The sequence below is a fragment of the Staurois parvus genome, unplaced genomic scaffold (assembly GCF_062004578.1).
Source record: "Staurois parvus isolate SC_StPar_1 unplaced genomic scaffold, SC_StPar_1.0 ptg000581l, whole genome shotgun sequence".
Classification (NCBI taxonomy): domain Eukaryota; kingdom Metazoa; phylum Chordata; class Amphibia; order Anura; family Ranidae; genus Staurois; species Staurois parvus.
This window is the reverse complement of record NW_028318377.1, coordinates 5,397,190-5,422,101: the sequence shown is the minus strand read 5'-3', so window position 1 is coordinate 5,422,101 and position 24,912 is coordinate 5,397,190. Positions and strand designations below refer to the sequence as shown.

Below are 24,912 nucleotides of genomic sequence, written 5' to 3'. Positions count from 1 at the left end.
AGCCCAGGCTGGAGCAGGGGTCAGCAAGGTAAGTATCATTGGTGTCAGTGGGAGGAATAGTGCCCCATCATTTGTGTGACTAATACCAACAATGGGGCACTATTTCTCCCACTGACACCAATGATGGGGCACTATTTCCTCCCCCCCCCGCACTGACACCAATGATGGGGCACTATTCCTCCCCCCCACTGACACCAACGATGGGGCACTATTCCTCCCCCCCACTGACACCAACGATGGGGCACTATTCCTCCCCCCCACTGACACCAACGATGGGGCACTATTCCTCCCCCCCACTGACACCAACGATGGGGCACTATTCCTCCCCCCACTGACACCAAGAATGGGGCACTATTCCTCCCCCCACCGACACCAACGATGGGGCACTATTCCCCCCCCTGACCCCAAAGATGGGGCACTATTTCCCCCTCCACCACACTGACATCAATGATGGGGCACTATTCCTCCCACTGACACCAATGATGGGGCACTATTCCTCCCACTGACACCAATGATGGGGCACTATTCCCCCCACTGACACCAATGATGGGGCACTATTCCCCCCACTGACACCAATGATGGGGCACTATTCCTCCCCCCACTGACACCAACGATGGGGCACTATTCCCCCCCCTGACCCCAAAGATGGGGCACTATTTCCCCCTCCACCACACTGACATCAATGATGGGGCACTATTCCTCCCACTGACACCAATGATGGGGTACTATTCCCCCCACTGACACCAATGATGGGGCACTATTCCCCCCACTGACACCAATGATGGGGCACTATTCCCCCCACTGACACCAATGATGGGGCACTATTCCCCCCACTGACACCAATGATGGGGCACTATTCCTCCCACTGACACCAATGATGGGGCACTATTCCTCCCACTGACACCAATGATGGGGCACTATTCCTCCCACTGACACCAATGATGGGGCACTATTCCTCCCACTGACACCAATGATGGGGCACTATTCCTCCCACTGACACCAATGATGGGGCACTATTCCTCCCACTGACACCAATGATGGGGCACTATTCCCCCCCCTGACCCCAAAGATGGGGCACTATTTCCCCCTCCACCACACTGACATCAATGATGGGGCACTATTCCTCCCACTGACACCAATGATGGGGCACTATTCCCCCCACTGACACCAATGATGGGGCACTATTCCCCCCCTGACACCAATGATGGGGCACTATTACCCCCACTGACACCAATGATGGGGCACTATTCCCTCCACTGACACCAATGATGGGGCACTATTCCCCCCACTGACACCAATGATGGGGCACTATTCCTCCCACTGACACCAATGATGGGGCACTATTCCTCCCACTGACACCAATGATGGGGCACTATTCCTCCCACTGACACCAATGATGGGGCACTATTCCTCCCACTGACACCAATGATGGGGCACTATTCCTCCCACTGACACCAATTGTGGGGCACTATTCCTCCCACTGACACCAACGATGGGGCACTATTCCTCCCACTGACACCAACGATGGGGCACTATTCCCCCCACTGACACCAACGATGGGGCACTATTCCCCCCACTGACACCAACGATGGGGCACTATTCCCCCCACTGACACCAACGATGGGGCACTATTCCCCCCACTGACACCAACGATGGGGCACTATTCCCCCCACTGACACCAACGATGGGGCACTATTCCCCCCACTGACACCAACGATGGGGCACTATTCCCCCCACTGACACCAACGATGGGGCACTATTCCCCCCACTGACACCAACGATGGGGCACTATTCCCCCCACTGACACCAACGATGGGGCACTATTCATCCCACTGACATCAGTGATGGGGCACTACTCCTTCCACTGACACCAATGATGTGGCACTATTCCTCCCACTGACACCAATGATGTGGCACTATTCCTCCCACTGCAAAATTACAGTTATGAAGTAGCAACGAAAATAATTTTATGGTTGGGGGTTACCACAACATGAGGAACTGTATTAAGGGGTCGCGGCATTAGAAAGGTTGAGAACCACTGATCTAAAAGGACTGATCCTCCCATAATAATTATTCTGCAAGTCCCCTATGTTCTCCTGCTCCCCTTTCCTCTGTCATTCTCCTTTTCTTTTGGACAGCACATACCCAGTCTGTCTATGACTAGCACTAGGCTAGAGCAAGAAATGTGCTCTGGCAGTATAGTTCCAGCACTCAGTAGATTAAGCTTTACTACTGCTCACTGCTACATTTGAGGTGGCTTTGCTTCTGTTTATGCTGATTTGGACGCCAAATGTCATTTTATGCCTAGTCCTTACAGTTAATCACTTTGAATGGTAAATTGTGTTATTATAATTGCTAATCTATTTTATGCTTGTCTAGTTACCAACCAGCAGAGTTCCACCCAAAAGGGGAAGCTCCACTTTAAGGACTGGTGCCCCGCTTCTCAAGAGGATTTGGCTCCTTTGGGGAGCAGGAGGGGGGAGCGAGTACCCGATTTTGACAGGTAGCTGCTCCCACTTCCGCTCCGACCGCCTAGACTGTCCTCCTCCCTTCCTCCTACAGGACCATTCACAATGTGCAGCACTACTCGCACATGTGCATTGGGCACCCGGCTGTGAAGCCATATGCTGTCACAGCCGAGTGCCCACACTTAAGATGCTGGCACCAGGGAAAGAGGATGGCCGGTGAACCCTGGGGTGACCACACTGCTGGATTGTAGGACAGGTAAGTGTCTGTTTTTAAAAGTCAGCAGCTACAGTTTTTGTATTACTGGGTACCCGAAATAAGAAAAAAAAAGGCTCCGCTCTCAACGCTGGCTCCCGCCGTCTGATTGCTTCGCTGGCTTGACGGTTCTTAAATAAGTAAGGGGCGGGGCCACCCAGTGACATTACGTATGTGACCCTGCCTCATGTTACATCATTGACCCAACATACCCCATTTGATGATGAAACAAGGGGCGAGTTCACATGCGTGATGTCATCGGTGCCCCTTACATTTTATGAAGTATCAAGCCGGCAGACGGCGGGAGCCAGCATCGAGAGCAGAGACTTTTTTTTCTCTTTTCGGGTAGCGGCAGTGGCAGCGGGCATTGTGATTGACGTTGGATCTACTTCGGGGACAATCTTTTATTTTCCTTCTTTCAAAAAAGGACTTGTCAAAAACTGTCTCCTGTCTTTTTTCACACTAAAGTTTTTTTTTGTGAATGGGTAGCGGTACCATGTACCCCATATTTATTCACATAGGGGGGAGGGCGGGATCTGGGGGCCCCCTTGCTAAAGGGGGCTTCCAGATTCCAATAAGCCCCCCATCTGCAGACCCCCACAACCACCGGCCAGGGTTGTGGGGAAGAGACCATTGTCCCCATCAACATGGAGACAAGGTGCTTTGGAGTGGGACTCCCACGCCATTTTTTTTCAAAGTATTGCATAGGGGTTCCCCTCAAAATCCATACCAGACCTGAAGGGCTTGGTATGCATGGGAGGGGGGACCCCATGCTGTTTTTTTAATTGCCGGCGATTCTTTAACGTTCAGCTGTCAGGGGGAACCCCGCTGACAGCTGAAACATTAACGCATGTTTTTCACTACTAAAATGTTATATTTTAGTAGCGTTTTTTAGTGAATTCAAATGTTTTTTTTTAAATGCTGTGTGGTATCCTACCGCATTCTCAGATGCAGTAAGACACCGCTTAGTGAATTGTGCCCAGTATGAAGGTATATTATATTTACTTAATTTTTTTTTTTTTACATTTCCTCAGTTGCTTCCTGGTTTCTAGCCCAGGCCAAAATGATGTCATTAGGGCGGAGATATAGCGATGATGTTTTCACTGTTCTTTTTGCTTTTGGTTCTTGTACATTTCTATTTGATGCAATAAATGTGAGTATTTTGATACTACACTGTGGAGTTCCCTCTCTGTTTCTCTCTAATACTTATCATTATGGGATTGGAGTTTGTGTAATCTGTCTTGGGAAATGCAAAATCAAAGACAGAGATCCTTCATTGGCCTCATATATCACATTCAGACCTCCTTGTCATTGAGGTCTGATTTTGTGGTTAAACAAGGAAATACATTTGATGGGAAGTTCACTGCTTGCACCTGTAGAATGGACTTTATTTCACTTGTTTGAGTACTTAGTTTACAGGTGCCAAGCTAGAACAACATGGAGAAATGAGAAATTGTCCTTTTTTATTATTATTTTTAATAAATTTTATTATATTTTATTCATTATTTTAGATTCTAAGCTCCGCGAGCAGGGCCCTCATATTCCTTCTGTACTGAAATGTATTGTAATTGTACTGTCTCCCTTATATTGTAAAGCGCTGTGTAAACTGTTGGCGATATATAAATCCTGTATAATAATAATAATAATAATTATTATTATTTCACTATCTACTGTGGGGCTAGATGTCATGCTGCACTATCCCCCTCCAGCCAGCAGGGGAGAGCTATAACCAGGAAGCCTATGGACTCCTATGCAGGACACTGAGAAACATGGGAGGTATATTTCCAGACATTAGTCATATAAAAGGGCCAACAGACCTTCTTACACTGCAGTTCCCAGAGGACACTAAGGAGAGGAGGCAGTGGCAAGATGTTTTTTTACCGGACTGCATGAGATACCTCTTCTTCTTGGCGTTGCGGGAACCAATGAGAAAACACCTGCCTGCATACTGAGAAGACTGCTGAGAGGTCAGACCAGCGGGGTCCGAGCCTGAGGCCTAAGAGCAGTGACACCCAGCTAGAGCCGCATGGACCGCACTGATCACATATGCAACTTTGCTGCAGGGAGACTAGATTGTTCTCTTGCCCTCGTCCACCTCTTCTTCTGTAGAAAGATAGATGGGGCCCCCTTCTACAGTGAGAGTTCACAACCACACCACAGGGACTGCTTGCAGGGACTGCACCTATACCGCAACTTTTTGCACCTAAACTGAATGATGGTTTATTAAGTGCACTATAAGTTTAATTCAATTCAGTTTTAGAGAAATTCGTTAAGTGCACCAACATTTCTTAAAGGCCCTGACATGAACCGGCAGAAGAGCAACCTAAAGGACTGCCCCTCTGTAAAATCACCTTATAAGCCCCTTTTGTTCCCTGTTTCCCCTTTCTTCCATTTCTACAGACAGTGCACATCCAGTCGATCTAGGCCTAGCATAGTCACCACCAATGCACTTTGGCAATATAGTTTCTGTGTTTGGTAAATAAGTTTTATTACTGCTCACTGCTGCAATTTACGTGGCCTTGCTACTGTTTATGCTGATCTGGATCCCAATTGTTATCTTATGCCTAGTCTTTACTATCAATCATTGTGTATGCTAAATTGTGTTATTGTCTGCGGTAAACCATGCTTGTCTCATTATCAGCCATATTGGGTGACAATATGTTACGTTGCCTTGCTAACTGGTTCAGTGCTTGTTTCTATGATATAGTGCTATTACTGCATACCAAGTATCAGTTTTGGTGAATTTTCTGCGATATTGCATGTTTATACATTCAACCTAGTGTATCAGAGGGGTTGAAGTTCTTGAGGAGGCCAAGGCAGGGAACAGAGGATCCCATCCTAACCAAGGGCTCCTATGGGGGTAGCGCTACACTATGAATAATGTTTTTTTTGTGACACAACACCCTGTATTTATTTGTCAAAATGATGTCATACATCCTAGGCGTCTTCATGGGTGAGTTTGCTCTGAAGATTAAAAATTAATTAAATAGCATTTTCAATTTGTGGTGTTCTGATATAGTTTAGTTCCGCTTCAAAATTTCTAGATGTTTCCTATAACTTTACAAAACTTCACTTATTGAGTTCTAGTTTAATAGATATCTGGGCCAAGTTTACCTTAACGTACTAATAACTTGTGAGTCTTTGTTGCCCTCTATTGTCCTATTTTCTAAACTACAGCTGAGAAAAAACTAGTAAGGATTCTAGTAAGGATCTGTAAGGAAAATTGAATTTATTTAAAAAGTTCTAATAACATTTACCGATATGCTCGCATTTAGTGAAACCATGCTTTATTTTAATTGTATTAAATACAGTGGTAAAGCTAATTGTGACAAATTGTTCTTTGTTACAAACTATTTTAAAACAAAGTAGATGAAGTAGCACACAATACACCATATTGTGTGCTAAAAGTATATGTAAACGCAATCACTAAACTCTCATATTAGCTTTAACATGTTACTTCAATGTCAAAAGACATTTTCAGTATTTTTAAAAGTGCAGTTTTATTATAATAACACCTGATCTTGCCATGAAAGTCATTGTTCAGGAACTTCCTGTTAGGCCCTTTTCATATATTGCATAGCGGGAACACGTGTTCACGATAGCAATTTTTTTTAGTGCAATTTCCACGCATTTCCACACATGGAGCAGCCCATTCAAGTTGATTGCAATATTAAATTGCAAGTCCAGCCAAGTCTTTTTTAGTTTTGGATAGCAAAAATTACAATCACTGTTGGTATTTACTCCTTACTGGGACTCCATTAGAGAGGTTGCATCAAAGAAGCTCCAGTACCAAATTTTGGCAATGAGTCAGGCGTGTTTTTTGCCACAATTTGTGCACATTTTTTTGTGTGACAGTCATGGCAAAATTGCACCATGTTTGGGGTGCCATTAAAAATGAATAACGCCCAAACACAGCTTGCACATTTTACCACGACTTTAGAGTGATTTGAAAATGCGGGAAGAATTGCACTGATTCTGCAGTCTATGGCCCTCAAGTTGCATGAAAGATGAACCAAAGTAGTGCTGAACTACTATGAATTTGTTGCAACTTTAAGTTGCACATATATGAATGCTTATCATTGGAAAACATACGGTACAACTTGACATGCAGCTTTGATGTCCAAAGATCATGACAAGTTGCACGAATGGGGTCTAAACCAACAGAACCTCTATGATGGAGTGCCAGTAAGCAGTAAATCCTAACAGGGATTGTAATTTTCCCCATGCTATCCAAAACTAAAAGGAAAAGACTTGGCTAGACTTGCAATTTAATATATGTTTTTGCTGATTGCAGCTGACCATCACTGAACAGTTGGTCTGTGAGTTCTATTTCCGCTACGCTCCTTTCCTGTTGTGGTGCAGTGTCACCTGTTAATAGGGAGGAGCCAGAGCGAGTGACGTCAGCACGCATCGGAACGTGGTGGCCATTTTATTGGTTTGAAACATACCATTCTGATATATGGTGACATGCTGTCTTACTTTTACTTTTGATACGTTTAATACAACGCTTTGAGGCAATAAATCTTTTTAGAATTACTAAACTATGAGGATCTTTTTGTTTTTTGAATGGTATTGTCCTGAGGATAATTCATTTGTACTGGTCCACCTTTTAGCCCTATGTTTGAAGCGCAAGTTTGGAGCCATAATAGTGTCCAGATCACGGCTTATCTTTCTAAACAGTCCAGCAGGCGCATTCTCCATCCACAACTTGGGGGGCCAGTTTGTCCTTTTGGAGCCAACAAGTGTTCGGGTTTACAGCCTACCTTTGGAATTTGTACTGCACATTTTTTACCCATACTTAACTGAAGGGTCATTATGGTCTGGTAAGAGGCAGAATTTTTTGGGTGTTGGTGATGGTGGATCCTTTTTATCTGAGCATTTTTGAAACATTTATTGTTCTCCAAAAGGGGCCCAGGGGCAGACTGACAACTCATGAGGCCCCCGGGCAATAGGGGATCATGGGGCGCCTGTGTCCTTGCCCAAACTCAAAAAAGCCTATGAAAAAGGTACCAGGGGCATCTCATGGGGCCCCCTACTGACCCCTGGCCCTTGGGCAGTGCCCGAGTTTCTAAATGGTCAGTCCGCCCCTGGAGGGGCCTATTTCCATCTTCATTAGATATAAATTGGACTTTAATTTAATTTATTTATTTTTCTTGATTATTTGAAGCGCCGCAACTTTGTGCTTTTATAAAAATTATTACTTATCATGTAGCACCACAACCTCCTGTCCTCAGACCTCAAATCTCTGCAATCTAGTCACATGCACATGCAAGCATTCCATCGCCTCCTTCCTGAGTGCCAAGAGAAGTAAGTTCATCACTCCATGAGGAGTCTCCGAAGTTCATGCTTATAATGCAGCAGGTGCTACATGAAAGTCTGTATTTCGGGTTTCCATCTGAAGTCTGCCAGTAAAGGATTATTACATACACTTGAATAACCACTGGGCCACCAATGCACAAAATTAATGTTTGCTCCTTTCCAGCACATTCCACTGTAGAGAGAGGATAAACAAAAGGGGTAATACAAGTTCAGACTTGTGGTTTCTTATTCAATACTGTAGTTTTTAATATGCTGCATGTCTATATTTGGAATTAGAATACATTTTGTGTTGGGAGAAAAAAAAGATGGACCCATCCATAAGCTAATTGCCCACCAACGTCTTTAAAGGGTCTTAAAGTCTTCCATACCAATAATCATAGCAAGTGGTTGTGTACACTTTTAAGAGGCACCAACCAGCTCTCAGGCTCAAGAACAGTGTCCAAGTGCTCACAACACACAGTCAAGGGATCCCAGGAGGGAAATCCAGGTAAAGCAGTACTAATAAGAGCTTGAGCCAAGGATTTCTCACCTTTGGACTGGCAATGTAAAGGTCCAGAGCAATAGCAGTGATCCAGAAGGATGAAGTGAGAGAGGATAAATTACTGTGCCAAGCAGCGGCTTTTGACAGATTGTCTTGGACTACTACTAGCAATGCTCATCCTCAGTGCTATCTCTCTCCCCTGCTGTAGCCTTTGCAAAATTGATTCAGCACTCGAGGTGCAGCTGGGAAAAACATCTCTGGGAGAAAATGAGAGAAAGTTTTCCTGAATGGAGGGAAATTGGTGAGAGATGATAGGCTGGCTGGATGGCAAGATAGGGAGAGGGGTTAGCAGAGACCCAATACTCTACAGACCCTTCGTCATTAAAAAACTGGCCAGCACACTAAGCAGAAGGGCTTCTGTTTTCACTTCTGAACCACTTGAAGACTGACTAACGTACATATACTGTACATTACGGATTTCAAGTGGTATACCGGGATGATGCCTGCAGCTGCGATCTTTTTTCTAAAAGGCAACCAAGCAGCTAATTAGCTGCTGAATTGCTTTTAGAGGTGGCGGGAGGGATCACCCTACCCTCCTGCTGCTGCCTCTCCATGATCTCTGTCCCACTTGAGAACCAGGAACTGAACCCCGGCTTGCCATAAAGCCCATGGAGGACCTGAGGGTCTCCGATGAGCTCTATGGTATAGGAAACCAGAAGTGGCTAGTACTAGTATCACTTCAGCGCCATTTTTAAATCTTGAACGCATTTGATCACACTGATCTTGGTGTGATCAGATGCTTTTAAGCAAAAGATACATCTGAGGTCTAATATAGCCCAGATCTCTTCATAAAGAGTACCTGTCACTGCCTATTGCTGATGTTTACATTTCTTGTTAGAGCAATACAAGTAATTTAAAACAATGTAAAAATAAAATAAATAATAAAAATGTTTTAAAAATTTAAAGCGCCCCCATCCCCCCCGTGCTCACGCACAAAGGTAAACTCACGTGTTGGCCCCAGACACATACATAAACGGCACACATGTGAGGTATTGCTGCAAACGTCAGAGCGAAAGCAATAATTCAAACACCAGGTCTCCTGGTAACCTGTAAAGGCTCATAAAGCGTTGCCTATGGAGATTTTTAAATACTCTAATTTGGTGCCATCCCATAAGCATGTGCAATTTTAAAGCATGACATGTTTGGTATCTCTCCTTACTCTCCTAACACCATATTTTATATTTTAACAAAAATTGGGTATTATATTGTGTTTGTGTACATTAAAGTCCATTAAAGTGTATTTTGTCCCCAAAAGTTGAGTTTGAAAAATCGCTGTGCAAATACCATGTGACATAAAAAGATTGGAAAGCCCAACATTTTATTTTCTAGGACCTCTGCTAAATATATACACTATATTGCCAAAAGTATTGGGCCAGCCCTCCAAATCTTTGGATTCAGGTGTTCCAATCACCTCCATGGTCACAGGTATATAAAATCTAGCCCCTAGGCATGCAGACTGCTTCTACAAGCATTTGTGAAAGAATGGGTCGCTCTAAGGAGCTCAGTGAATTCAAGCGTGGTACCGTGATAGGTTGACACCTGTGCAATAAGTCCATCCGGGACATTTCCTTCCTATTAAATATTCCACGCTCAACTGTTAGTGGTATTATAACAAAGTGGAAGCAACTGGGAGCAACAGCAACTCAGTCACGAAGTGGTAGGCCACATAAAATTATGAAGCAGGGTCAGCGCATGCTGAAGCGCAGAAGTCGCCAACTGTCTGCAGAGTCAATAGTTAAAGACCTCCAAACTTTGTGTGGCCTTTAGATTAGCAATACAACAGTGCATAGAGAGCTTCATGGAATGGGTTTCCATGGCCGAGCAGCTGCATCCAAGCCTTACATCACCAAGTGCAATGCAAAGAGTCAGATGCAGTGGTGTAAAGCACGCCACCACTGGACTCTACAGCAATGGAGATGTTCTTTGGAGTGATGAATCACGTTTCTCTGTCTTGCAATCAGATTGCATTGTGCCAAGTGTAAAGTTTGGTGGAGGGGGGATTATGGTGTGGGGTTGTTTCTTCGGAGGTTAGGCTTTGCCCCTTAGTTCCAGTGAAGGGAACTCTTAAGGCGTCAGCATACAAAGACATTTTGGACAACATCATGCTCCCAACTTTGTGAGAACAGTTTGGGGATGGCCCATTCCTGTTCCAACATGACTGCACAGCAGTGCACAAAGCAAGGTCCGTAAAGACATGGATGAGCGAGTTTGGGGTGGAAGAACTTGACTGGCCTGCACAGAGTCCTGACATCAACATGACAGAACACCTTTGGGATGAATTAGAGTGGAGACTGTGAGCCAGGCCTTCTCGTCTGACATCAGTACCTGACCTCACAAATGCGCTTCTGGAAGAATGGTCAAATATTCCCATAGACACTCCTAAACCTTGTGGACAGCCAGAAGAGCTGAAGTTGTTATAGCTGCAAAGGGCGGGCCATCTTAATATTTAACCCTACAGACTAAGACTGGGATGCCATTAAAGTTCATGTGTGTGTAAAGGCAGGCATCCCAATACTGTTAGCAACATAGTGTATATACAGTATGATCTAGACATGCACCAAATGAAATTGCAGGTATCCACAAAGAGCCCAGCAAAAACTGCTTGATAGTAGAAATCCTTCAATGGCTTCACAGGTGGCTTTCACAGCACCACACAATCACCAAATTCTCTTCACATGCCGTTGACACAGCTTATAAGCAGAGAGAGAGAGGACTCCATAGTGTGAACCTTATATTTATTCTTAAAAAATAAAAAAATCCAACTACACACATTAAAAGATGTCTAAAATTACACTTTTATAAACCACATATAATATCAAAACAAGACAGCTTCTGCCACTGACAACTGGTTGAGTCCATGCTCGAGTACTATGGTGACGTCACGTCCAAGGCCACACCCTACGTACGTTTCATCTGTCGACATCTTCCAGGGGTGAGTCGTCAACAGACAAAAGGCCTGTGTCTAGATCATATATATTGGTGGGGTGAGCACACATGGGTGGTGATTTGAAGATACAGAAATAACCTATTTGGGAAGAACAGATTGATGCAATTTGGATACAGACAATCTGTTTTGGAAAATATTGGACATTTTCATTTATTATTGCTTATTTATTTGTGGTTTTGGTTTTTTCTTGTTTGTTATTTATGGACTTTTTTAAAATAATGGACATAGACATGGGTTTTTTTAATCATAATTTTATTAGTTTTATACTTGTATCAAGAGAAAATTTTATTTTTTTCTCTAATGTAGTAGTGCCTAGAGTGCTTAGTGTTAACAGTACAGCAATTTAGCTATGGGCTGCTAGCGGGTTAAGTGTGTTAGTTGCAGCTTGCTTCTAAGCCTGGCATTGTGCCTTAATGTTGATTTCACATGGCCGCAAACTCCTTCCTAATGTTTAGTGAGTGTAGATTCTTAGTGACCCATTAGGGCATGGGTGTCAAACTGGAGGCCCTCCAGCTGTTGTCAAACTACAAGTCCCATGAGGTATTGCAAGACTGACAGTTACAAGCATGACTCCCAAAGGCAGAGGTATGATGGGACTTGTAGTTTCACAACAGCTGGAGGGCCGCCAGTTTGGCACCCCTGCATTAGGGTGTATAAGCCTACCCACATGTTTTGGCACCAATTCTGGCACAGGGTGTGCGTGGTTGTGAGCCAGTGTACCCATGACGCGTGCATTGGAGCAATCCCAATGCACCTACATGTATTCTTGCACAAATGAGCACAGCCATGAAGAGTACCATCAACTGTGCCGGGACTTCTTTTCAGCACCTGCGTATCTTTGTCCTGAATGGGTGCCCTGACAGACTGGCACTGGCTTGCACAGACTTAAACTTCTTTAGGCTGACAAATACATATCTCTCATTGGCTGTGTTCAGTTTTTCACCTGAAGAAGAAAAGCTCAAAATGTGTTGGGCATCTATAGTGAACATGGATACTCTGTGTTTAGCTCCTAGTGGTGACCATTGAGGTTTTTGCATCATGTTTTGGTCTATGAGAGTATAAAGATACTGGTATATGTTCAGCCTATGTTTTTTTTAATCGGATTTTAAGGTTGTCACAATAAAATATGTTTTTTTTGTTTGTTTTCAGAAACAATTGAGTACTGTCCGTGATACTTTTTTTATTTGCACTAACATACAATTTTGAGGACAAGCTTTTGGAGTATGTCCCCTTCTTCAAAGTCCAAGCAGTACTATTACAAATCACAAAGTTTACCTCAATCATTTGTTTGTATACAAATCTAACAATAAAATCTGTAAAATTTAAATTAAAACTTTTTTTTTTTTATCCCATGGTTGTAGTTTAGGTTGGTGCCTCTAAAGTCCCATACACTCATAACATGTTTGTTATTTAATCTCTTCTTTACTGTACAATAGCTGAAAGACAGCTACAGCGCTGTGCTCTTGTTCTGGGAGGGTGTCCAGGGGAGGACTGACCATTTGGAAACTCGGGCACTGCCCGAGGGCCCGGGCTCAATAGGGGTACCATGAGATGCCCCTTGTACCTTTTTCATAGGCTTTTTTGAGTTTGGGCAAGGACATAGGGGCCCCATGATCCCCTATTGCCCGGGGGCCCCATGATCCCCTATTGCTCGGGGGCTTCATGAGTTTTCAGTCCCCCCTGAGGGTGTCTATAGACATCCTCCCAGAACACCTCTCATGCACACTCCCCACTGGGTGCGCTCGGTGATCGCTGTATCCTTTGGACACAGCTGATCACAGATCACTGTAAAGGGCCAATCAAAGTGGCCATTTACCATGTGATCAGCTGTGTCCAATCACATATATCCAAGATTGCCAGATATCGGCTTTTCCTTTCCTCAGCACTGTCACTGTGCGATGAAAGGATCGATGATAATCGGCAATCCTTACAGTGCTTTGTTTACACTGATGATCAGTGCCCTGATTATCAGGGCAGCCTCAGCAGTGCCAATCAGTACAACTTATCAGTGCCCATCAGTGCAACCTATCAGTGCTGCCTGTCACTGCCCATCAGTGCAGCCTCATTAGTGCCACCTCATTAGTGCATCCTCATCAGTGCACATCAGTGCAGCCTCATTAGTGCCCATCAGTGCAGCCTCATCAGCGCACATCAATAAAGAAGAAAAATTACTTTGCAAAATGTTATAACTGAAATAAAGAAAAAGTTGTTTTCTTTTCAAAATTTTTGGTCTTTTTCATTTGTTTAGCAAAACATAAAAAAAACCCAGTGTTGATTAAAAACCAACAAAATAAATCTCTATCTGTCTAAAAAGATACGATAAGAAAATTCATATGGGTACAGTGTTATGTGATTGTCATTCAAAGTGCGACAGCGCTGAAAGTTGAAAATTGGCTTTAAGTGCCTGGTATTGAAGTGGGTAATACTGATTATCACTGGGATGTCGGCACTATTTTCAGTTTCAAGTCACACTTAACTCATTGAATATATTGCTAAAGGTTATATATGCTGGCGTCAGCACATACTGTATATATATATGGTCCACAAGCTTTGGGGACACCATTCAACATTCTCGGTTTGCTTTGGTAGTATCTTTCTTGGAGAGGGATGGGGCATATCATTTTATTTTTCTCCCAAAAACCCAGAGGATTTCTTAGGAACATATTTGAAAATATGCAAAAAAAAACCTCAGAGAACAGCAAAACTTGAACTTCACACATAAATATTGTATTTTTATTTAAGTGTTAACAGATCTTTTGTCTTGCAGTTTCCTAACATTTCACTAGAGGGTAATGTAGGATCAGATAAGGTATGCTGTGTTGCTTTTCCCTTCTCATATTTGTCAGTGCACACTACACTAGGCATTGACTATGTGCATGCTTATTGGAACCTGAAAACCAATATAAATGTATATATTTTGTATGTTTTTTTTAGTTATTGACTCTTTTAGCCCTTTCGCTGCCAGAGCTGTTTTTGCATTTTTTGCACACGTTTAAAAAATTATTTCAGGCCTGAAGATTACAAACTCCGACCTGAACATTATATATTTTCTGAAAGCAGACACTCTAGAGCAGGGGTGTCAAACTCCATTTCAGCGTGAGCCATATCAGCATTATGGTTGCCCTCAAAGGGCCGGTTGTATCGGTAAGACTAGATGTCCACAGCACCCCACTCCCCATTACATCAGATATCAAGAATCCCACACCCTCCCTAACATCACCATGCACCCCCTTTGGGAGAAGAGCTGGAAAGCCAAAAGTGCAGGGTCTGGAGGAGGACCAGAGGAGGAATGGAGTCAGTTACCAGAGTTTACTGAATGATGAGACCAGGAGAGGAAAAGATGAGGGGGTGCTGCAGCAGCACCAAGAGGTGCAGGATTTGGCAGAGGAGTTCTATTCTCCTCTCTGCTGCCGACGGCTGAGACAAGGTGTGGGCGGAGACAAGAGGGTACCTGCATGGGAAGTGCAAGGGCAAACAAGCAAAATGAATTACCCAAATTTTTGGTAAAATATAAAAGATGATGCTGTGCTGAGTAAATAGATATTCAACATGCCAAACCTTAAACTTGTGTGCATTTATGAAATGCTAATAAACTTCAGTACCGTATATTTTCTGTAAGCGAAGATCCAAAAGCCCCTATAGGTCATCAGTATAGTGTTACGGAGGAGGTCTTGTGCTAGAATTATTGTTCTCAATCCAGCGTGCAAGACGATATGCAACGTGTATCACAATCAACGTTTTTACGCGTAGGCACCCTGAGGTGTGCGTCTATGTTCGCATGTGTGCATATGTGGGGGTGGGGGTCTCAAAAAAAATTTGGGGGGGGGATGTTATGTGCTTGGGCCTAATTTTATTTTTTTTGCAATTAAAATTTTTTTCTTTACTTAACTTTTTTTTCATCACGTAGGAGACACAAAGTGATGATTTTTATGTGACAGGTTCTCTTTATTGAGACATGCAGGGTCTAAAAGACCCTGCCTATTTCCTCTGGTCTCCATTACGTATATTGCAATGTAGACCGCGCTGCAATATATGCTTGGCAAGCTATTCTAGCCAGGGAAAGCCAGGTCACAGAAAGAAGGGGAGGAGAGTGGACCTCCACCTGCCGGCATCCGCCATGGTGCATCCTCGGGCCCGCAGATGGGCAAGCAGAACCTGGATACATGGCAGGAGCATGCGGGGTGGGGGGCACTGGTACGCATTTAACGGTTGAGCTATAATTAATGTCAATGGCTAGAATAAATTATTATTCACTAATTGCGATCAGGACCTTTCCAATCATGTGACCTCTGTGACAGCCAATCACAGTGGACACATGACCCTAAACCCCGCTCCCCGGCATCACAAACCCCTTAAAGGGCCAGGAGGCACCGGTGCCAAGATGTTAAGGCCTCATGTACACTGGTCGTTTGCCCAGCAATTCTGATGGCCTTTCTCCTGGCAGGAGAAAAGCAGCGTTAAAAATGTGCCTAAAGCCGCATTTAGACACGTACAGGTCAAGCGTTTGGACGTTCATTCATTTAATTGGCCAGAATGTTCATTTATTCTGGCCATTGAAAAAAATGAACAGTCAAGCGCTAAACCCACCTAGAATTTAGGCGTGTTTACATGTGTTTAGGTGCACTGGGTATTTTTTGTGCCCAAACATTCCTCCCCTGAACACAGTTGTGGTATGTTCAGATTTCTGCCCCTAAATGCTCCTGCCTCTAAGCACCTATAAATGCCTGTGTGTGCATGGACACAAAGAGGGGCATTTAGATACAGAAAAACAAAGTCAAACACCTGTAAAAAGGGAGGTTTTTTAGCTGCAGTGTGCAATAGGCCTAATACCTTCTGGGGTATCTTGACTGCAAAGGCATTTACCTGGAAATGGTGAATGTAGCCTTTAAACGCATATAACATTTTAATGAGGAGGTTTCTTGCCATTGTTTGGATATAGTTATGGCTGCTCAGGTTTGTTTAAATGCCACAGCTTCCTTCAGAAAATCTGATTCCTTGTTTGCTATTCCATAAGGATCCTGGAAGGTTGTCCTGGCGTCAAGTTCCACCATTTCTTGATGGATTTCCAAATTGTTGTTTGGACTTGTGATTTTAAAGATAAGGTTCTTCCTTTCCCTGTCAGAGTTCACTCCACTAGGGCTGTGAGTAGCTCTTGGACCTTTCGTCATCTGACCTCTGTGTTCTCTTCATACTTGGATGTTTCATGCTTGTTTTGCAAGTAGCTTTGTGAATTGCCTTTACGCTTTGTTTTGTCTTTTTGTTTGTTGCCTGTTATTGTCTTGTCCCTCTTTTGTGGACAACCCATGGATCCTGAATGGAATCCTGTGCCCCTCAATGGATAAAAGAGATAACAGGATTTTTGTGCTCACTGTAAAATCTCTTCCCCAGGCCCATTGAGAGACACAGGTCCCCTTTTTCTTGGTTGTCATTTTTGATACTGCTTGCTATAACTGAGACATGCATACAGCTCCTATGGGCCAGACTCATTCATTTTGTACCCAGTGTCCAATCCTCCTGTAGATGGCAGTATAACCCATGGTTCCTAAATAGCATGTCCTTTACAGAGGCTTTATAGGGAGTACACAAATTCAATTGTTTCCTTTAGAACAGTGGTCTCCAAACTGTGGTCCCTTTTATCTGGCTCTTGGATCACTGTTCCTTCTACTGACACTATTAATGAGGCACTATTCTTTCCACTGACACACACACACTGACTTATCCTTCCAGTGTCACCAACAATGGGGCATTATTCTTTCTACTGACACCAACGATAGGCCACTATTCCTCCCACTGATACAAATGATGGGGCACCACTCCTCCCTCTAATACCAACAGTGGGGTCCTATTCCTTCCACTGATCAAAATGATGGGGTGCTATTCCTCCCTCTAATAACAATGATGGAGCATTATTCATTCCACTAATAAAACAGTGGGGCACTATTCCTCCTACTAATATTAATGATGGGACACTATTCCTCCTACTAATATTAATGATGGGACACTATTCCTTCCACTAATAAAATAATGGGGCACTATTCCTCCCACTACTGCCAATGATGGGGTACTAGTCCTCCAACTAATACCAATGATGGGACACTATTCCTCCCACTAATACCAATGATGGGACATTATTCCCCCTACTAATAAAATGACGGGGCACTATTCTTCCTAGTAATACCAATGATGGGGCATTATTCCTCCTACTAATACCAATGATGGGGCACTATTCCTCCTACTAATACCAATGATGGGGCAGTATTCCTCCCACTTATACCAATGATGGTGCACTATTCCTCCCACTGATACCACTGATGGGGCACTATTCCTCCCACTAATACCAATGATGGGACATTATTCCCCCTACTAATAAAATGACGGGGCACTATTCCTCCTACTAATACCAATGATTGGGCACTATTCCTCCTACTAATACCCATGATTGGGTGCTATTCCTCCCACTTATACCAATGATGGTGCACTATTCCTTCTACTAATACCAATGATGGTGCACTATTCCTTCTACTAATACCAATGATGGGGCACTATTCCTCCTACTAATACCAATGATGGGGCACTATTCCTCCTACTAATACCAATGATGGGGCACTATTCCTCCTACTAATACCAATGATGGAGCACTATTCCTCCTACTAATACCAATGATGGGGCACTATTCCTCATACTAATACCAATGATGGGACACTATTCCTCCTACTAATACCCATGATTGGGTGCTATTCCTCCCACTTATACCAATGATGGGGCACTATTCCTCCCACTAGTACCAGTGCTGAAACACTGTTCTTCCTTCTACTGGTTACAAAGGCTATGCAGTTATTTTACTTACACTGACTACCACACTGGCCACAATACAGCCCCTTTAAAGACTGAAGGACAGTAAACTGGTCCTGTGTTATTAAGTTTGGAAACCCCTGCTTTAGAGTATTTTAACTTTTTGTTATCTAGTAGCCATAAACCTGGTATGTGTACTATAAAAAATTACCCAATGTTATTGACATAAAAATCTATATATACTTTATTTTTTTTCGCAATGTATTTTACCTTATGAAAGTATCTTATATTATTCCAGGGTAACACAAGAAAGAACGCTTACATACAAGGATTGAGGGAACACTTTTAAACATTTTGCACTGACCAAAATGGTTCTTAGTGGATTCAATTAAGTCGAATCAGTCATCCATTTCAAAAGTTACAGTCTTGCTTAAGCTCCTCCTATAGAGATTTGTCTCATTTATCATTGCTTTGTCTAGTGATACCACCCAAGTGACCAGTAAGGTCACTTACTAGACAAGTGAATGTGGCAAAAGACGTAATAACAAAGTAAAACCAAGATTTGGGAAGGGGGAGAGAGGTGGATCAAATAGGAGGCTCCTCTGTGTGACAAATTTAAAAATTGGCATTCGTCCCTGGCTGATATATTATACAACTTTCTTGGCGATGAGGAAATCTTTTAGGCGTTTTATCTGCCAGATGCCAACAGAGGTGAGGATGACGGTTTGCACAATAGCCCACCATAAAACATTGCTGTTCATGTCTTCACTCTTCTGTCGGTAATATTCTTCTCTCTCCTGAAAAGTGAACAAGTAATAATGTAAGCAGAAAACAGCACTGTAGACCAGCCCTTCTCAACCTGTTCAACACTGGGGAACCCTTGAAATACCTTTCTGGTTTCAGGGAACCCCTTCTAAAAATGACTATATCTACAATTCATGATACATTAGTGTGATGGTCAGTGGGAAGAATGCTCCTTACACTTGTGGCCATTGGGAAGAATTACCCCCTTACAGATCAATGATAGTAGTGAGAGGTTATCTGAGAGGCAGACGTTGCTCAAGGAACCCATAGCAACCTCTGGAGGAATCCTGGTGTCCCAGGGCCACTTAAATCAATGGGCATATTTAACCACTTCCTGTCCGGCCCATGTATATAAACGGCTGGACGGGAGCAGTGCAGGGGCGGGTGGCCGTTTATACCGCAATCCGCTGCCCGCTGTGTCCTCCTGACATAGTGGAACACCGATCGTTGTACGGGACCTCTGTGTGAGGTCCCGATCATGTGGTCACTGATTGGCCAATCAGTGATCACATGAAGAGTAGTAAGCAAGATGTCATTTCTGACATCATTGCTTACTATGTGTGAAATCTGTGAATGATCACAGAGGTCACATGGTACAAGGCTATTCACAACAGTCTTTTACCATGTGACAAGCTGTGACCAATCACAGCTCACACAGTATTTCTCAATGGCTGCAAGAATGCAGCCAGAGAGAAGGAGAAATGATTGCTTTTACAGCCTTTATGGGTGTAAAAGCAATCAGTGTAAAAAAAAAAAAAAAAGAAAAATCTTCACTTTGGTGATTCTGACTGCTGGGGTGACAGTATGTAAAAAAACAAAAAACAAATAATAATTGAAAAAAAATAAAATAAAAATGTAAAACTTTTTTTGAAAAAGTTAAATTTTTGGTTATGAACTAATTTGGTTTTTTTTTTCTTACTAAAAAGATAACTGAATACATTTTGGCCAAGATTTATGAAGAAAGATTATTTATTTGCTAAATTTTATAAGAAAAACACTTTTTCTCAAAATGTTTGGACTTTTTCATTTATATAGCAAAAAATAAAAAAAATTCCAGTGGTGAAATACCACCAAATTAAAGTTTTATCTGTCTCAAAAAAATGCTAACAAATTTATATGGGTACAGTGTTGCATGACCGCGCAATTGTCATTCAAAGTGTGATAGTGCTGAAAGCTAAAAATTGGCCTGGGCAGGAAGGGGGTAAAAGTGTCCAGACTTGAAGTGATTAAAATCAACTTGGGCACAGGTGGTATTATTCGCAAGCCATTACTATCCTAAATCTTGGATCTACTGGCATTCACCTTTAAAGTGGTTTTAAGTCTATACGTTTTTTTTAGCTTAATGCCTTCTGTACATTAAGGCAAAAAAAACTTTTTGGAGTAGTGCCCCCCCCCCCCAGTCCCCCCTTATACTTACCTGAGCCTGATCTCGATCCACCGCTCTCTCTGCTCTCTTTTTCCTCATAGGCTCAGAGACAGCAACGGGAGCCATTGGTTGCTGTCAATCACAGCCTGTGAGGAGGGAGCAGGACCAGGTCGTGCTCTGTGTGTCAATGGAGCGTGGCTTGGAGTGAGCTTGCATAAGTGCCCCTATGGCTTGCTGGGGGGGGGGGATGCACTGGCAGTGTTTTTTTTCTGCCTCTAAACTCTCCTGCCACTTAAAACCTCTAAAATTTTAACTGATCACGGACACCCAGGGTAACATGCAGGGGAGTTTACAGGCAGGGAAAAAAAATGCCTGAGCAGTTGTAAAAACGCCCAGTGTGCATGAGGCCTTAGATGTGATGGCTGCATTCATTTTTCCCCTTATTTTCAGCTGGTGATCCAGCCAGTAAGTCTGGTGTTTTTCAACAGAATAAGATGCTCTGCAGATGTAGCAATTAGAGGGTTGAGACAAACTATTTAACACTGGCAGGGGTGCTTACAATGATGAGCTCGTATTTCTTTATGTGAAATCCTTATCTTAAAAGGAAATAAAACTGTTGCTGTAACTGCTTATAAAGTGTTAGCTGGAATTCTACTTTAATTTTTTAGTGTATCTAAATCTGCTAGTGCATCTAACATTACCACCCCCCCCCCCCCAGACTAACAATGCTGCTGTCCTAACGTGTCTCTGTTGCCCCTTCATCCAGAATGGGGGCACTCTAATACAGTAAGTATGTTACTGGCCACCAGGATAAATCAGAGGGGAGAAAAGACAAAAAAAAAGAAAACTAATGCAGCCACCCAGGGGCAGACTGACCATTTGAAAACTCGGGCACTACCCGAGGGCCCGGGGTCAGTAGGGGGCCCCATGAGATGCCACTGGTACATTTTTCATAGGCTTTTTTTGAGTTTGGGCAAGGACACAGGGGCCCTATGATCCCCTATTGCACGGGGGCCCCATGAGTTGTCAGTCCACCCCTGCAGCCAACACATCTAATGATTGGTAAGCTGCAATATATTAATTGTTTGTTTTCTGGAGTAATGCTGCTTTAATTACATGTAAAACCCTCTATTTGAAGTAAAAAGTCATTCCATAATTTGCATGCATAAACATACCCGCTGATATTCCTGTTCTTTCATGATATGGTTCATTTCCCCTTGAAGGTTTTCTAATATGTTGGAAACTTCTTTCACTTTGTTATTTGGATCCACAGCTGAGTAATCAAGAGGGTGTTCACCAACCTGAATGTCCAAGTGTATGCGCTGAAAAGTATAATCAATATTATTATATTATTATTATTATTATACATTATTTATATAGTGCCAAAAGGTTTGCTCATCGCTGTACATTATAGTGGGGGACAGTACATGAGACAATACAGTAACAAAGCAATACACGAGGGGTTCGAGGGCCCTGCTCCTTGGAGCTTACAATCTAGGAGGGAGGGGATAGCGGAACAGGAGGAAGTGGCTGTGGGGGACGGAGTGGTGGGAGGAGTGGAGGAGATCGGCAGTTAGGTGATGGCGGGGTAGGCTTCCCTGAAGAGATGGGTTTTCAGAGTGCGCCTAAAGGTGAGGAGGGTAGGTGACAGGCTGATGGATTGGGGGTAGTGAGTTCCAGAGGATAGGGGAAGTCCTGAAGAAGTCCTGCAGTCGGGCATGGGAGGAGGAGACCAGGGAGCTAGAAAGTAGGAGGTCTTGTGAGGAGCGAAGAGTACGGGTTGGGTGGTATTTGGATATCAGGTCGGTGAGGTAGTTTGGGGCAGCGTTATAAATGGCTTTGTATGTCAATGATAGTAATTTGAATTTAATGCGTTGGGCAATCGGAAGCCAGTGGAGGGAATGACAGAGGGGGGTGGCAGAAGAGGAGCGGTTGGTAAGGTGGATGAGTCTGGCCGCTGAGTTCAGGATAGACTGAAGCGGGGATAGCCTGTGTTGGGGTAGGCTGGTGAGGAGGGAGTTGCAGTAGTCCAGACATGAGATAATGAGGGAGTGAACGAGTTGTTTAGTAGTGTCTGGGGTTAGGAACGAACGTATTTTGGAGATGTTGCGGAGGTGGAGCCTGCATGAGTTAGCCAGCGATTGGACATGGGGTTGGAAGGACAGATTGGAGTCTAGAGTGACACCTAGGACTTTGGCTTGCGGGGTGGGACTGATGGTGGCGTTGTTGGTCGTGATGGAGAGGATTGGGGGGGGGCACGGGCTGGGGGGAAAATTAGGAGCTTGGAGCTCTAAAATCATGAGGGTGTCATTATTGGCGCAGTGTTATAGTAAAAGTAGAAGGTTTCTTACATGAATGCATTCTCTGCCATAAGGTAAAAAATCTCCTGGGTACAGTCCCCCCTCCCCCAGCACCCCTCCATACTTACCTGACCTTGATCTTGATCCAGCCTGAGAGCAGTGTCTCTCTCTGTGCTCTCCCTCCTCACTGGCCATGAAGGCAGCAAGGGGAGTCATTGGCTTCTGCTGCTGTCAATCACAGCCTGAGAGGAGGGAGTGGGGGCAGGACTATGCCAAGCTATGTGTGTCTTTGGACACACAGAGCCCAGCTTGGGAACTAGCCCACCCAACTACCCCCATAGCAAGTGTCTTGCTATGGGGACACCCAAAGGGACCTCAGAAGAAGAGGATCAGGGCTGCTTTGTGCAAAACCATTGCACAGAGCAAGTAAGTAAAACATTGTATTCACCAATCACAGCAGGTCACATGACAGTTGTATACAATGGATGGCTTCATTCATCCCATCCATTGTATACTAGTGTGTGTAGCTGTGATTGGTCACAGCGATCACATGCACAAGCTGGGCCAATCACAGCCCAGCTGTGTCATGTGATTAGCTGTGGCCAAATCACAGCTAAGCACAACAAAAAAAAAACAAACCTCTGAATGAATCGATGTCATTCAGGTAAATGCTTGCTTATAGCAAAGTAATTCTTTGCTATAAGCAAATTGTGTAAAAAAATACTGATCACTTCCCCAAAGTAGTACAATGTTACTATGGTAACATTGTACTACTTTGGACATAGTGAAATATGAAAAAAAATCTTAAGAAAAAAAATGTAATAAAAAATTAAAAATAATAAAAACAAATTTAAAAAATTATATATTTTCTTTTTCATACTGTCACCAGTCAGTGTCCCTGATCACCACCATGCCAGTTATATGATGACGCTGTACTGCACTGGTGACAGTATGTAAGAAAAAAAAAAAATTTAATTTTCCGAAAAATGATGGCAAAAAAATACAACTTCAAAAAACTCGCCATGCCTCTTATGAAGTACGTCGGACTGTCTACTCTGCAAAAGGGGGTCATTTGGGGGATATCTGTACTGTTCTGACATTCTTGGATCTCAAGAAATTAGATTGGCTGTTAGTACTTCAGGATTGATCAACATTCAGATCTATACCATAGTTTGTGAACTCTATAACTTTCCTACAAACTAAATAATACATCCTAATTTGGGTTATTTTCACCAAAGACATGTAGTAGAATACATCTTGGCCTAAATTTATGAAGAACAATTATTTATTTGCAAACTTTTATAACAGAAACAAAGAAAAACGTGATTTTATAACAGAAACAAAGAAAAATACTTTTTTCAAAATTTTCGGCCTTTTTTTTTTAATTTAGCAAAAAATAAAAATCCCAGTGGTGATTAAATACAACCAAAATAAAGCTCTAGTTGTGTGAAGAAATGATAAAATTTTAGTTTGGGTACAATGTTGTATGACTGTGCAATTGTCATTCAAAGTGTGAGAGCGCTGAAACCTGAAAAATGGCCTGGGCAGGAAGGGGGTAAAAGTGCCCGGTATGGAAATGGTTAAGAACCAGTTAGGCTTGGAATACTACATACTTTAAGTTCTTGATGATACAATAGTGTTCCATTTACAATGTGTCTAAACTCAAGAACAAAAATAATATAATAATAATAATGTTAAAATATTCAGACTTGAAGTTGTTAAAACAAGCTCATAATTTTTTTTTACACAGCCACCTGCATCACAATCACACCCCGTTCATGTAAGCCGCTGCTTAATAGTTATTTAGTTAGTCTGGCTGAAAAAAGACAAAAGTCCATCAAGTTCAACCATAAAAAAAAACCTTATAATCCTATACCCACAGTTGATCCAGAGGAAGGCAAAAAAAACTAACAAAGCATGATCCAATTTGCTCCTTCTGGGAAACAAATTCCTCCCTCATCCCCCAAGAGGCGATCGGATATTCCCTGGATCAACTTTACCTATAAATGTTAGTATCCAGTTATATTCTGTGTATCTAAGAAACAATCCAGGTCTTTTTTGAAGTAATCCACTGAGCTGGCCAGAACCAACTCTTGAGGGAGTCTATTCCACACTTTCACAG

General features: G+C 43.1%; 1 protein-coding gene across 1 annotated transcript in view; it reads right to left on the bottom strand.

Annotated features, from left to right (window-relative positions):
- Positions 1–18,537: 18,537 nt before the first annotated feature.
- Positions 18,538–24,912, bottom strand: part of LOC149450154 (transmembrane emp24 domain-containing protein 11-like) — a 40,850-nt gene continuing 34,475 nt past the window's right edge. The window contains exons 4-5 of the mRNA XM_089692253.1: positions 21,666–21,812; positions 18,538–19,117 (exon numbers count right to left, since the gene is read on the bottom strand). Of these exons, the coding sequence (XP_089548379.1) occupies positions 18,968–19,117; positions 21,666–21,812 (297 nt within the window). The 3' untranslated portion in view covers positions 18,538–18,967. The remainder of the gene's footprint in view (positions 19,118–21,665; positions 21,813–24,912) is intronic.